The sequence below is a fragment of the Hakea prostrata genome, chromosome 10 (assembly GCF_041222555.1).
Source record: "Hakea prostrata isolate BN-2017 chromosome 10, UWA_Hpros_2, whole genome shotgun sequence".
NCBI lineage: Eukaryota > Viridiplantae > Streptophyta > Magnoliopsida > Proteales > Proteaceae > Hakea > Hakea prostrata.
Genome location: NC_142609.1, coordinates 42,510,995 through 42,526,786, shown reverse-complemented (window position 1 = coordinate 42,526,786; position 15,792 = coordinate 42,510,995). Strand labels below are relative to the sequence as shown.

The following is a 15,792-nucleotide window of genomic DNA, read 5'->3' as shown; positions in this document are numbered from 1 at the left end:
ATGATATATCTAACTTGTGTGATTCTCTTGGAATGATTCATCAAACCAGTTGTTCATTCACTCCCCAACAAAATGGAGTGGCTGAAAGTAAAAATCGTCACCTCTTGGAGGTTGCACGCGCTATTTTGATTCAGATGAATGTTCCAAAGAGTTACTGGTGTGATGCAATTTTGACTGCTGGTCATTTAATTCACCGCATGCCTATGCCTTTGCTTTTTGAAAAATCTCCTTTTTCAATTGTTTTTCCCAATAGAGAACCGTTTTTAGTTCCACCCAAAACTTTTGGTTGTGTGTTTTGTTCACATACCACATCCTTTGGATAAACTTTCCCCCGTTCTATTAAGTGTATTTTTCTTGGGTACTCACGCACTCAAAAAGGTTTTCGTTGTTACGATCCGGTTCTTCGCAAACAATTTACAAGTGCGGATGTGACCTTTTTTGAAGACACTCCTTATTATCTAAGTCAATCTGTGTCTGTTGAAAATGTTTTGGATGATACTCCTCCTATTCCCTCTTTAGTTCCTTCCACTAGCAATGTTCCTCTACAGGTTTATCAACGAAGACATAAGTTGCCAGAACATATTGTGGATGGTAGAGTTCCTCCTAACAATATTAGCGGCTCTCCTTTAGTGGAGCCTGAAGCTGGCCCTACGGATGTTCCTTCTTCATCCTCTCCACCGGCGGATTCTTCTAGTGGAGATCCCACTCTGCTTTCAGATGACTTACCAATTGCTTTAAGGAAAGGTACTCGTACTTGCACTTTACACTCTAACATTGTTTATCCTATTTCCAATTTTGTTTCTACCTCTCATCTCCCTCCTAGCTTTCGTTGCCTTGCTTTGTCTATTTCTGCCATTCATATTCCAACCCATCATACCGAAGCTCTTAAAATTCCTAGCTGGAAAGCCGCTATGGATGTGGAAATGGATGCTTTACATTCTCGTCATACATGGTCTTTAGTCAACTTACCTCCTGGGAAAGATGTGGTCCACTGTCGGTGGGTGTATACAATTAAGTACCATTCTGATGGTACGGTTGAAAGGCTTAAGGCCCGCTTGGTGGCTAAGGGCTATACACAAACATATGGTGTAGATTATTTTGAGACTTTTTCTCCTGTGGCAAGACTTAATTATGTCCGTGTCTTGATATCTTTGGCTGTGAATTATGATTGGACTCTTTTTCAACTTGACATAAAAAATGCATTCTTATATGGTGATCTTCATGAAGAAGTTTACATGGAGCAACCTCCAGGGTATGTTGCTCAGGGGGAGGAAAGTGTTCGTGTTTGCAGGCTTCATAATCCAATTTATGGACTCAAACAGTCTCCACGGGCTTGGTTTGAGAAATTTAGCAAGACTGTGGAGTCTTTTGGTTTAGTACAATGTTATTCTGATCACTCTATGTTTGTTAGACGGCAGGGTGATTGTGTTGTCATTATGGCAGTTTATGTTGATGATATTGTCCTTTCAGGCAATGATGTTGATGCAATCCATACAATTAAGGCACACTTACAAAAATTTTTCCAAACCAAAGATTTAGGTGATCTACAATATTTCTTAGGGATTGAAGTGATCCGCTGTAAAAAAGGAGTAAGTTTGTCACAAAGAAAGTATGTGTTAGATCTTTTGACTGAGACTGACATGCTTGCTTCTAAACCTAGTGACATTCCCATGGATCCTCAGTTGAAGCTAGGACGTGATGATGGTGACTTGTTAGATGATGTCCATCGTTACAGGAGTCTTATTGGGAAACTTATTTATCTTACTGTTACTCGTCCTGATATTTCTTATTCTGTTGGTGTGTTGAGTCAGTTTATGCAGTCTCCTAGGAAGGCTCATTGGGATGCAGCGATGAGAGTGCTTCGGTACCTCAAGAGTGCGCCCGGAAAAGGGCTCATCTATCGACCAAATCGGAGTATGGACTTGGTTGCCTTTTCTGATGCAGATTGGGCTGGATCCGTCATTGATCGCCGATCAACCACAAGTTATTGTACTTTTCTTGGTGGAAATTTTGTGACTTGGAAGAGTAAGAAACAGTCCACCATTGCTCGATCTAGTGTTGAAGCTGAGTATAGGGCTATGGCCCACACCGCTGCTGAATTGATGTGGCTTCGTTCATGTTAGAGGAAATAGGATTTCCAGTTTCTGCCCCTATCAAAATGTTTTGTGATAATCAGGCAGCCACTTACATTGCTAGTAATCCAGTGTTCCATGAGAGAACGAAGCATATAGAGGTAGATTTTCATTTTGTGCGTGATGCAGTGAAGAAGAAGCTTATAGCAACTCCTTTTGTGAGCTCTACTGACCAACTAGCTGATTTGTTCACCAAAGCTCTGTTCGAAACCAAGTTTTCGATCTATCATTTGCAAGCTGGGCATGGGAGATTTGTATGCTCCAGCTTGAGGGGGAGTGTTAAAGTATACGTAAATTTGGAGTTTACTGTTCACGTGAACAGTATTTTGCTGTTGTTTTGATTATATTTTCTATTTCTAATGTGGGAATCTTACCACATAAGTTTTGGGAGTTTTTTAGAAAGCATAGTTTCTATTTTGGTGGTAGTTTCTATTTTCAGAACTTTCTATTTTAGGAGTTAGGAAGTTACTAAAGCTGTAATATTTTGTTTCCTTCTTCTAGAGGACAATTACTTGTCTCTCAAGTTGTATTAGATTCATTAGAAGCTATAAATAAAAGTGCTCTGTGATTCTAGACTCTTTAGCTAAGAATCACAGGTCTTTTCTACTAGTTCTTCATCTCTCTTCTCTTCTTCTTCTTCTCTCTTTTCTTTGTTCAAGTTCAACTGCTATGTTGATTGTTTAAAGCTTGTTTTCTAACAGTAATCAAAAGTTCTGATTATGTCAGCAAACCATGCAAAATAACTTTGACAAGGACAACAATAATAGGAAGTAGTTAATGCTACCAAAAGAAAATCATTTTAATTTTGACAAAAAGGTTGTTGAGACACCTAAGGACAAAAGTGACATAAATCTATGAGTTAACCAGTCACCTGCCAGATATTATAGATGAACAGACAAGTGTGACTAACAACCATAACTTATAAGGAAACACAACAATACTAGGAAAAAACACCTTCTCAAACTTCCCCATGGTCGACTCACCCAAAAAAGAAGTTATTAGGAAATAAGCCAAAAGTACAGATTCAGTAGCCATACCTCCAAAAAAACTACTGGTTCATTCAGATCCTTATCAACCTGAAAGCGGAATGCCTTCAAATGTCCAAAGGCACTTGCGATCTCCATGAACTGGAAAGGATAGCATACAGGTATCAACCTTAGAGAGATTTGCAGAGGTAAATAGAATCTAGCATCCTCAAAGTGAAACATATAAAAGCTGATTTGTAATCACTTAATTTCCTGACCAACTTACCATATTAGATGAAATAGCCCTTGAAATACCACCAACAAATATCTGCAACACCAAAGATCAGACATTACACCATAATAACAAAAATAAAAATTAAAAATCAGAAACCCAAGAAGCCAATATCTGAATAAATCTCAAAAGTGTAAGATAAAATAAGAAATCCCACACACTTCTAACAAGCAAATAAGTCCTTTCCCCAACTTAGCATGATTCATAGTTAATGTCTTTAACACAGTACTACTGTGGCTAGGGGTACCAAATCAATTTGGTATGGTTTTTTTTTCAGTCCGAGTCAGCCATATACAAGTAATGGATGTAGCCGAACTGTGACCCTTTGATCTCTACGGTTGTTACTACAATGTTGCAATGATGTTGCTAGATATAATCCAAATTAGTTCATAGATTCGATATGCATTATCACTGCATTTAATATGGTATGCATATTATTTCTACACTATATAAGGAGTGCAAGTTTATCCCTGGTGGCACTGAAACCCCCCCCCCCCGGGGAAGCCAAAATAGGTCCCAAGCTCAACATTTTGGCTCTGAGGGCAGGTCAAGGCCAAAATATTCTAGCCCTAAATTAGGGCAAAGGGCAAGCTTGGGATTAGTGTTTGTCTCAACTCTCACCCGACAGTCCCTGATTTTTGTGCTCAAGGCAAGAATATCAATTTATAAATTGTTTTACTTTTTTTGAGGACAAGCAAACAATATGAAATCTGAGTCGTTTACTATTTTTTCAATATATATATATATCATATGAGTCAAATTTAAGAACATGTTAAATTATGAAAGTTCTATTTTTTTTTTTTTTTTCTGCATCTAGTTCAAATATTATTTGATATCAGGTTTAACAAGGACTAGATAATATATACCTTAAAAAAATGAGGACTAGATAGTAATCACAACTTGGAAGTTATTTTATTTCTTTTATATGAAATAAGTTAGATTTAACAATAGGTTAGATTATAAAGTTCTATTTTTCTATCATACATCTAGTTAAGATATTATAACATCAAATTTAATAATAATAGCTTGGAAGTTTGTATTAATTCCTTTGATTTTTATTTTTAGTAGAGACTAGATTTTGGGAAGTTTCATCGTTTGATTGGGCATCTTCTTTTGACTTAGCTACGATACTTTTTAAATTAGATATGCTATGCTAGGGCCAACGCCAGTGTCAAGGGCAAGACCAATCCAAGACAAGGCTAATCAGGGATAGGCTTGATTTAAAGTATCCCACGATATGATGCGTTATTAGGCGATGCCTCCATATTGGATACAACCAATGCAATACATGTCAACAAGTCTCTCTATTTTCCCCAAAGGGCACGTAGTAGATTACACCAAAATGTATTGGCCAGTATGACAAAATACTTGATACACAATGATATGACTCTTAAAATCACCTAACCAATATGATACCCAGTATCAGTACTTTAAACCTTGGGGACAAAGACAAGGCCAATTAAGGACAAGGAAAGGGCCAACCCATCCCTGTCCAGCCCAACCAGGGACAATCAAGGATTAGGCTTTGCTTGGCCCGTCCAGGTTCAGGGTTAGGAAAAACAATATTAGGTTTGAATTAGGGTCAAGGCAGGAATGGGCTTTAGCTAAGAACATTCAGGACTGGGATTAGGTTTGGAAAAGCCTAGCCCAACCTGGCCAACCTTACTATATTCAATGGATACATACATGGTAGTCAAGCTATCATTGGTATTACCTATGCATCCAGGCACCTATAATGCAGGTTTATCACCAAAAAGGGCTTCTTTACTTAGAGTAAATTATAGAGTTGGGTAACATAACTTAAATTATAGAGTTGGGTAACATAAATTTTTGGCCTTTGATCCCATGCGTTTCTATGTAATAGCACTTTTATGGGTGTTAAAGCCTGGTGATTAGGTTTACATACCGGATCATATTTTTAGTTCCACACTTAAAAATTTTACTTTGCTCCTTTTGCTCTAAAATTGAACCTGTTCAACCAGTGATTCAATTTAAGTAATTCTAGTAGTTTTTCTTTAAGTATTTAGTCGCTGGATTAGGACTTCTGTTTTGAGTCTACTTTAGTCTCTAGCTAATTAGGTTACCTGAATAGATTAAGGATTGGGTTAGGCCTTTCCTCTTTAGGGTAGGACCATTTTTGAGTCTCCTATATAAAGGTTGCAATGGCGGGTAGAAGTTCTTTTCCTTTTCTTTTTTTCTTTTTTTGGGGTATGTGTTCAGTACGCAGAGAGAGAGGTGTAAAGTAGTGGAGAAGAGTTCTGATAATGAAAAGGCTTGTTGTCTACTCTGTCAGTTTAAGCTCCTTAAAAAGTCTGCAGAATTTGGAGATTCTATTTTATGTTTCAAGTCTTAATTGCCAAAGTCCCAAATCAGGTTGGAGTTCCAATTTCCATCAGGTTTTCAAGTCATTTGAAATTAGACAGGCCTACGGCCTCCTACAACCCCCAAAAAAAAATCGATGGTAAGAATTGCTATTTGCTCATCAGCTCTGTTGTTTTCTCTCTGAGATAATCTGATCTGAGTTCAAGATTCAGTTGATAACTTGGTGATTAAATTCCAAGAGGCCTGGGATCCTAGGTGCTTGAAGTCCAAGGTGGTTTTGAGGGGTTCTTGGTGGTTAAAGTCCAAGATCCTTACTGTGACTGTGGATTCAGCCTACACCTCCATCAAATCCACATCCACCATTGAACAGCAGGTTATACAACAGATTAGCTGAAAGCCCAGCTCCCCCCACCCCTCATATTTCCCTCTCTTTTTCCCTTTCTTGAATCCATAAACCCTCCTGTGAGTTACCCACACCCTATTTCACAAGAAATCTCAAAGCACTCGAACTACCCATCAGAATGCAGCCAAGCTTCATACACCTACTCTCCATCACACTGGTGACCTTCGATCCAAAACCTACCCCCTATAGCACCATTAAAACCCAATAAACCAGCAAGTACTTCAAAATACAGGATCTTAAAACCCTAAAAGTAAGAAAGCTCATATCTCCTAGACTACTCATCCAAATCTAACCTAACTTGGAGGACATTGCATACACCTACAGTCCTAGACTTGATCTGAGTTTAAGCCCGACCCCAGATCTAGAGACCCTATTTTCCCATCACAACAATTTACCCCATAAGACCCCATCCCAAGAAACCATTCCATAAACCTTTTCTCGCTTTGATCTTTAAACCTATATCAACCCATTAGGCTCCATCTTCTAGCACCAACTCACTGAATCACATACCATTATTGTTTCCAGCCCACCAAATAAGGCATCCCATGCACCCTAACTGAATTGCTTAAAACCCTTATTTAAATCCCATTGAGCTGGTTCTGTTACAATCTTGAATCTTGGTTAATTGCCCACCCTCATTCAATTAAAGGCCGCAAAGGGAAGATGTTGAGATGGATCAACAATAAAATAAGGAACAAACAAAATAGAGCTAATTAATAAGTAGCTCCAACATGATAGTTTCAAGAAAGTCGTTTGAAGTGGCATACATGCTAAAGAGGCTTTTGAATTGGAAACTTTAGATTGAAGAAAGGGCCAGGGATGGGCATAAAATGACAAGAAGGATGGAGGAAGGACACGCTAACTTAGTAATAGCAAAAAGTATGAAGTATGGCTTTGATAGAGCTGAATGAAGAAAAGCATTCTCCATGTAGCTGCCCCTACTTAGATGGACTAAGGCTGAGTAAAGTTTAAGTAATGGCAATATTAGAAGAAAGTCAAAACAAAACTAAACAAAAGGAATACATAAAGGTCACAAACATGAAAATTGAATCAATATGCTCATGGACTGAGATGGTATTCCATATTATACAAAGCCCATACCTTATGAGGTGAATCATTAATAATGTCGGGTATGGCATCAGCTGCGGCCACTGGTATCTCTGGGGCACCAGTCTGCATGAAAATAGCAACTGTCTGAATACCTGCTACATGAATAGTAACCACAATATACCTCAGAAACAGAAAGGACTAGTAGAAAGTACTAGTTGAACCAAAATAGCCTCTGAGCAGAAATATAAGATTTAGTAGGTAAAAGTAAAATAAATCTCATTTGATAGAAAGGATTAAAGGAAAATGATGGATATTGGTCTCAAAATGCATTAAAAAAACGTGAATGTTCACATGAAAATTAAGCTCAGAACTCCATCAAAAGCAATAAGCTTGATAACCAAAACACAAGCAGTAAAAGCAACGCTGCTGCACGATGAAGTTGAAGATGAATTGATGGATTCATAAGATGGGTCTCTGCACCCGTCCCCATTGCATAACATACAAAATACAATCACTAAGAAACTATTGCAGTATGAATATATTTATCGAAGGGAAGATAGAATCATCCAAACATAAAAAGAACAAAGAAGAAGGCATTAAGGACCCTCTTGTTGGAAAAGAAAGCCAAAAAACATCACCTTATACAGTGTAGAAAGGTAAAAGCAGCCAAATACATTTGAAACAAGAGCAGAATACTGAAAAAAAAATAACACATAAGCCTTTCAACCAACCCTGGAGCATAAGCACACACATCCTAGAAAATACAACTACTTGGCATTTTTCACAAGATGGAGTCTTGGCAAACATGGTGGACGCATATCTAATCAGCAATGGGACATGAACACACATCTAATTCACAACCATCCGAATAAACATTAAATGCAGTGAACTCAATGTACATTGTGCATATCTTTTTTAAAAGTCATTACTGGAGAGAAGCGTATCTTTTTTAAAAGTCATTACTGGAGAGAAGTGTATCTTTTTTAAAAGTCATTACTGGAGAGAACACTCATTATTCATCAATTGCCTGCTGCAAACTGTCCATTCAGAATCAGTATAAACTGAATCTATGACATGTCACATTTCGGTATAGCATAAAAGAAATACGCCTATCCAGCTCAAGGAACTTTTGATCCATTACATCTGAACAATATTCTACAAGGTATACTGTATGAGTGCCTGTGCATCACTCAATGTTTTGGGCAAGGGTTCTTTTCTGGGTGGGAAGGGGTCACTTACATGAAAATTTCTCTTTTGGAAAGTCAAAGCAAGGGACCAAGGAATCAGTTTGTTAGACCTCAAATGTTAAGAGGTGGGAGTTGATTGAATGGGATGAGTTCATCATAAGGTCATATCACCATTCATGAAGAGGCTTTTCCTCAGTTCGTGAAAGAAAGCTCTCACCTCAGAAAGTAGCTCTTCATTGGAGAATATGAATCACTGTTTCGAATTTTCTAATTTCTGTGGTACTTTTTTAAGTCAGATTTGTTCCAATGGGCATTTTCAGCTTTTTCCTTTAAAAGCCCAAAAAAATAGGAACAATATCATTTTCTTTGACATTAATGAGGAGAAAGAAAAAAATCCCATTATCAGGCACTAGATGGTGTCTTCATCTGAAAAAAAATTATCTTATAAATTTTGATAATGTACTTCTAAATTTTCCTTCTCCCCTTTAGGACCTTTTTGCCATTTATTTATATTTAGAAGTAGATTATTCAGACCTCCCCTGACCTTTCTGACAATAAAATGAACCTCCCATCTGTTTCTGATTATCACTTTTGTATCCCCAGAATGCCCTTGCATAGAATTTTGGATGCTCAAGTAAAAAGCCCTTAAGCAAAAGAAAATAGCAGGGCTGTCCTCATCTTCTTCCTCAAGCCACCGCAAAACAGAAACCAGAAAGGAGGTTTCAGATTGAAGTTCAATCACTGCCAATGGCTTTCTCAAGCCTCCACCAACCATCAAAAATACTTGTCGAATGATGAAACAACCTCCAACCACCACCTCCACATCTGCTTCTTTAGATACAGTATTTTTTCTAGTCCCTACTATTTGAATCACGATTATTTCATTGAATAAATAGAGTGCTTCTTTAGGAAGATTCCCACTGGGCAATTCAACAACCTTAACAGTCCCTATTATTGTGCTGAGATGCTTGATAAATGGAGAAACAGAAGAAACAAATAGGGTTGTGATGCATGCATCAGACTCCTACAGTACCAGGTGAGAGATGATTTGAAAAGCAAGCTTAGGAAGCCAAAATGCACTCTCTCTCAGATACAATGACACAGTGGGTGAACCAGCTCTTCAATTGAAATCATTGGGTGTGCCATCTGATCAATGGAAGAGAAGGAAGATCAGCTGAAAGATAGAACTCCTATCAGGTGACAAGGAGAGAGGCTGCCTAAAAACCACCCCCACCCCCTCTTTCAACCCCTGCTCTTGCATCAAATGGCAACTTCCTTTCCCATCAAAGCCTCACAGATTTTGATGACTTCTACTGAGATTCACCAGCAAGATTCTCTCTGATTTGGAAAAGGGGAAGAGAAAGTAACAAGAAGAAAGTATCACACATTTTTTATGAACAACAGCAATTGACCTTAAGGAAATATATGGAGCAGACTCTTTTAAGCTCCGAAAGCAGAGTCTAGCAAGGATCATGTATGAAGCGAGAAGAAAAGAAATCAGGAAAGAAATAAGGAAGTGAATTCATCATCTTTGCATTGTTGACTTCTCTCATTCACCCAATTCCTTGAATGCTATAAGCAATTTCATTAGTGTTTTACATAGATACCCTTTAATTATTTATCGTGTTCAACAATTTTCCTTCCCAATGTCTAGGCTGGACTTTTTCAGTGGATTTTTGTTCCTTACTCATGAAGAGCTTTGTTAATCTTTGTTTATGGATGATATGTCAGAGATATCTGCAGGGGGGAAGCTCACAGGTCGCTGGAGATGAGGGATGCAAAGCTTGCATGTGGCCCTTCGAAAGTTTCACTTTCACCTTAGGTGGTTCGGCTTCTGGTTGTGAAGGATATCTCAGAAGATAGCTGCTGAAGAAAATCAATGCTACTGTATATTTTCAGTAACTGGATTAACGCATTCCTTTCTTTGGTCATGTTGGGAAGTGGTGGACCCATCAAGTTTGCATAGAAAATGATAATTGGATTGGGATTCAGGTAGCAGTTCATCAAGGGCAAAAGGGCAAGTTCCTAAATGGGCAAATAGTTTTCGAAGGGTATCATTGGAAGAGGGAAAATTGGGGAGGATCTCAAATTGGTTCTACACTGATTTGAGAATCCTACTTTCCGTTTTTTTAGTTTCCTTTTTTGTTTGATCTACTGTGATAGCTGTAACCTCAGAACTATTCTATACAAAGACATTGGCTAGGGGCTTACACGATGACTAAGCCCTCCTACCCTCTTCTCTAGCTTTCATCTTCTTCCTCTTGCCATTCTATTTCTCCTATCTAATCTATAACATGGTATCAGAGAAGCAAGTGCTCTAGATAACCTTTGTTTTGAAGCCCTTAAAGTTCACAAACATACCTGCAACACTTGGAGACTCACTGTTGCAAGTTGAGAGGCTCTTAGTTCTCTTTTACAGGGGCAGCAGTACCTGAAGATGCAACATTTGATTCTTTGAGGAATCGATGGAGTAAGAAGCACCCAAAGCTTTGTTTTTTATGGAAGAGTGGCTGCACAGCATTGTGTCTTGGCTCTGTAAGGTAAGAACCCTATTTCTGCTAGTTACAAAAGAAGCACTTGAAGTGTTTGAGTGAAAGTATTGATCGATCTGCTAGAACATGGTATCGATTAAATTTTTTGCTGGAGTATTGATCAATTGAATACCTGTCTTTCTGTGCACAATCGAATGACTTCCTGCCGCTAGTGTGACTTGATTATGAATCGATTCTGATTTTGCCCTATTTTGGTTGGGTTTTTTTGGTTCAAGTTCTGGTTCGGTTCAATTAGGTTGAAGCTGCATATTGGTCTGGATTTCTGGTTCAGGCATAATTTAATTGTTGGCTCTAATTTCAGGTCTGGTTCTATTCTTTTGGATTGTATGGTTTAATTTCTGGTTCATATCTGGGTTCAATTTCAGGTTCTAAGTTCTAACTTAGAAGGACAGACTTCATTGGGTTTGGTTCTGACCTATTTCTGAGCTGAAGTTGTCGTGATTGGTGAAGCTAAGACTGAAAATAAAAAATACCATGACCAAGCTGTTATCCTCTTCCTCCTATCAGCTTACTGAATATAAACTTGAAGGGGTTAGTAATTTTCATCAGTGGAGGAAAATTGTTAAAATAGTAATTCTTGAAAGAGGCCAACAGGGTCATTTGACCAAAAAAACCTGATATTGCAGTGCCTAATTGAGAGACAATGGATGTCCGTATTATGGGACAAAGATGTTGAACTCTACAGAGAAACACCTTGTTACCCATATTGATATTGTTAAGGACCTTTGGGAATATCTGAATGTTTTTACCTTGGTCAGAACAACCTTTCTAATATATACGAGCTATCACAGGAATTCTACCAAGTTGATAGGAAGGATCAGCCTTTGACCGGTATTTTGCAGATTTTAAGAGGATGTGTGAAGAGTTGAAATCTATACTTCCCATCACTTCTAATGTTATTGAGATGCAAAACCAGCGTGAGCAACTTTCTCTGATGAGTTTTATAGGAAGGCTTAGGAACGAGTTTGATTTAGTAAGATCTCAAGTCCTTAATGATGACAAAATGCCCGCCTTATCCGACACCTTCTTTAGGGTTATCCGAGACTCCAAAGAGAACTCCAATGATACTACGTCTAGTGACACATCTGCACCTGCCACACTCACTAATATTCATGGATCTAGTTCTGGAAATTCTTGTGGTCACGGGGCCACTAGGGGGGGACCCATACCACCAATCAGGAATCTACAGATACACCAGTTAGGACCTGTCATCGTTGTGGTCAGCAAAGTCACATTTAAAAATTTTGTTGGAAATTGCATGGCGAACTCCCTCAAGTTTACAGAGACCACCTCTACGCCCCCATAGTCTGAAGATAAAACTATGAAGATGTTTGCAAAAGACTTTATTTTCTTTACCCAGCTTCAGGTGGCCCAATTCAGCCATCTGCAGCTACATTTGAACAGACAGGTAATGCAATAGCCTACCTCTCATCCGCTTCTACACACTGAATCATTGACTATGGTGCCACCGATCACATAACTAGCACCCCAACTATCTTTTTTTTCTGTTCATCCACTTCTATGGTCAACCTTGCGAATGGTTCTCATGCCACAGTTAAAGGCATTAGAACTATTCATCTTACCCCATCCCTAACCTTATCTTCTATTTTTTTTATTTAACAGAATTTCCATTTAACTTACTGTCAGTTTATAAGCTTACCACTGATATAATTTTTGGCCACATTTTTTTTTACCCTGGCTTTTGTCTCTTTCAGGATCTTACCACAAAGAAGACGCTTGGTAAGGGTCATGAGTCTAGGAGCTTGTATCTATTTGACACGTCTGTTGACTGTTTGAGCATCTCTCTACAACATCAGATTCATTGACAGCTGGATCATCCCTCTTTGCAAAGTTAAAAATTGCTAGATAGTCGTTTTCAGCATATTTCTAAGTTACAATGTGAGTCGTGTCAATTTGGGAAGCTTCACTGTGTGAGATGTCCACCCTCGATTGTGAACCGGTCTTCCCACCCTTTTGCTTTAGTTCATTCTAATGTTTGGGGTCCGTGTCCTACACTTTCTACCTTGGGTTTTAGATATTTTGTTACTTTTGTGTATGACTTCTCCGGAGCTCCTAACTTTATTTAATAAAAACTTGTTATGAATTTTTCATATATTTTGCAGCTTAGTTGCAGAAATTCTACTCAATTTGGAGTTCTAGTTAAGACTCTGCTTAGTGATAATGCGAAGGATTACTTTTCAAACCCTTTCAACTCTTTTATAAATTGATTAAATTCTAATGGCATCCTTCATCAATCCTCTATTGCCTACAACCCAAAACAGAATGGTGTTGCAGAGAGAAAGAATCATCACCTTATGGAAGTAGCACATTCTCTGTTTTTTAGATGAAGGTGCGTAAACCTTTCTAGGTTGATGCAGTATTTACTTATTAATTGCATGTCATCTTTTGTTTTCGAAGGGGGAATTCCTTATGTTCCCCTATTTGCCTTACCGCCACGGGTCTTTTAGGAGTGTCTGCGTTGTTCGTGATCTTCATCTTGGGTCATCTAAATTAGATCTTGAGCTCTAAAGTGTATGTTTGTTGGTTACTCTGGTACTCAAAAAAGGGTATTGATGCTATTCATTTGAATTAAAAAAGGTATACATAGTCTTTGTTAATGTTTCATTCTTTGAGTCAACACCTTCTTCTACTTCTCTATTCATTTGAATTAAAAAAATATACATAATCTTTGTTAATGTTTCATTCTTTGAGTCAACACCTTATTCTACTGATGTTTCTGCTTACACCCTAGATGATGATGTTCCAATCACCATTCTTTAGACTTCTGTGTCACCGGATATTGTAGGTTCACAAATTCTACCAAACAGATGGCTCCATGGTGTACCAGTGATGTCGCCAGCCGGATGCTGCCCCTCTTGCTCCCGAACCTCCTACGCCAACTTCCCCTTCTTCTCTAGACCCGGTGAGTAATCCTCCCCCTCCTTTATCTGACCTTGATATTCCGATTGCCCTTCAAAAAGGCACTCAAAGTTGTGTTCAGTATCCAACCTCTAATTTGTTTTGTATGCTAACGTCTCCCCCACATACCACACTTGTTTATCTACCATTGAAAATTATCCTCATCCAAAACTGTTGCAAAGGCCTTGTCTAATCCAGGATGGACAACTACTATGATAGAAGAACCGTTCGCCTTACATGACAATCATACTTGGGATCTGGTACCTTTGGCTCCTAGGAAGAAATCCATCAGATGCCAATGGGTGTTTGTTGCGAAAGTTAACCCTAATGGGAGTGTTGCTAGTTTGAAAGCTAGATTTGTTGCCAAAGGATATGCCCAGGTGTATAGTGTGGACTTGGAGACTTTTTCTCTTGTTGCTAAGAAGACATCGGTTAGGATTTTAATCTCTTTGGCTGCCATGTGCCAATGGCCTCTATTTCAGCTTGATGCTAAGAATGCTTCCCTCAATGGTGATCTCCACGAGGAAGTTTATAGAAACAAACTCCAAGGTTTGTTGCTCAAGGGGAGAGTGGTATGGTGTGCCATCTTAAAAAGTCTTTGTATGGGTTGAAGCAATCACCTCAGGCACGGTTTGGTCAGTTCCCTTCCGTGGTGCAAGACTTTGGATTGACTCATTGTGGCACCGACCATTCAGTGTTTATCGTCGCTCTAGCACGGGAAGTATGTTTCCCATAGTTTATGTTGATGACATCATTATCACTGGAGATGGTTTTATAGGGATTGATAAATTGAAGTTATATTTACAAATTACAACAACAATTTCATAATAAGGATCTGGGAAGATTGAAATGTCTTTTGGGTATAGAAGTTGCCCAATCCCAAAAAGGGATTTTCTTATTAGAACATGCTTGATTTGTTGACAAAGACTAGGTTGCTTGGCTCTAAGCCTCTATATACTCCTATGGATCCTAAGGTGAAGCTTATGCTAGAAGACACAGGTGCTCTCCGTGATCCAAAAAGATGTTGACGGCTAGTTAGAAAGTTGAATTATCTTACTGTCACTTGACCAAATATTGCTCTTCCCGTCAATGTTTTTGAGTCAATTCTTGTCTATCCCTAGGACATCTCATTAGGATGCGGTTCTCCGAATATTAAGGTACCTTAAGAAGGCTCCTGGTCGAGGGCTACTATAGAGAGATAATGCTCAAAGAAGAGTCGAAGGGTTTTCTGATGCAAATTGGGCTGGGTCACCGTTTGATAAGAGATCAACCATAGGAAATTGCACTCTAATTGGCAATATTCTTGTATCTTGGAAGATTAAAAATAGACTGTTGAGGTTAGGTGAAGCGCAGCTTCTAAGCATCTAGCTATAGCACAAGTCACTTGAGAGTTGTTATGGACCAAACACATGTTAAATGAGCTAGGCTTTGGTGATGATTTCTCTATGACAGTATGGTGTGATAATCAGGCTGCTATTCACGTTGCTATTAAACCAGTATTTCATGAACGTACAAAACATATTGAAGTTGACAGTCACTTTGTTCGTGAAAAGTTGCAACAAGGATTGATTCCTCAAAAACATGTTCGTACAAGAGAATAGTTGGCAGATTTACTCACTAAGTCCTTAGGGGCTGCCAGGGTTGATATATTTGTAACAAGCTAGGCATGAGTAAACTCTATGCTCCAGCTTAAGGGGGAGTGTTTGAAGGGTATTATTAGAAGAGGGCAAATTAGGAAGGACCTCAAGTTGGTTCTACACTGATTCAAGAATCCTAGTTTCCTTTTCTTTAATTTCCTTTTTTGTTTGATATACTATGATAGCTGTAATCTCAGAACTATTCCCTCTATAGACATTGGGTAGGAGGCTTACACGATGAGTAAAGCCTCCTACCCTCTTCTCTGGCTTTCATCTTCTTCCTCTCGCCATTCTGTTTCTTCTCTCTAGTCTCTAACAAATAAAATATCAACC

The 15,792-nt window shown here is 38.6% G+C and overlaps 1 protein-coding gene across 1 annotated transcript in view; it reads right to left on the bottom strand.

Annotated features, from left to right (window-relative positions):
• Window positions 1-15,792, bottom strand: part of LOC149003147 (uncharacterized) — a 34,216-nt gene that overhangs the window by 14,807 nt on the left and 3,617 nt on the right. The window contains exons 4-6 of the mRNA XM_089138565.1: window positions 7,216-7,287; window positions 3,384-3,425; window positions 3,170-3,259 (exon numbers count right to left, since the gene is read on the bottom strand). Coding sequence (XP_088994691.1) covers window positions 3,170-3,259; window positions 3,384-3,425; window positions 7,216-7,287 — 204 coding nt within the window. The remainder of the gene's footprint in view (window positions 1-3,169; window positions 3,260-3,383; window positions 3,426-7,215; window positions 7,288-15,792) is intronic.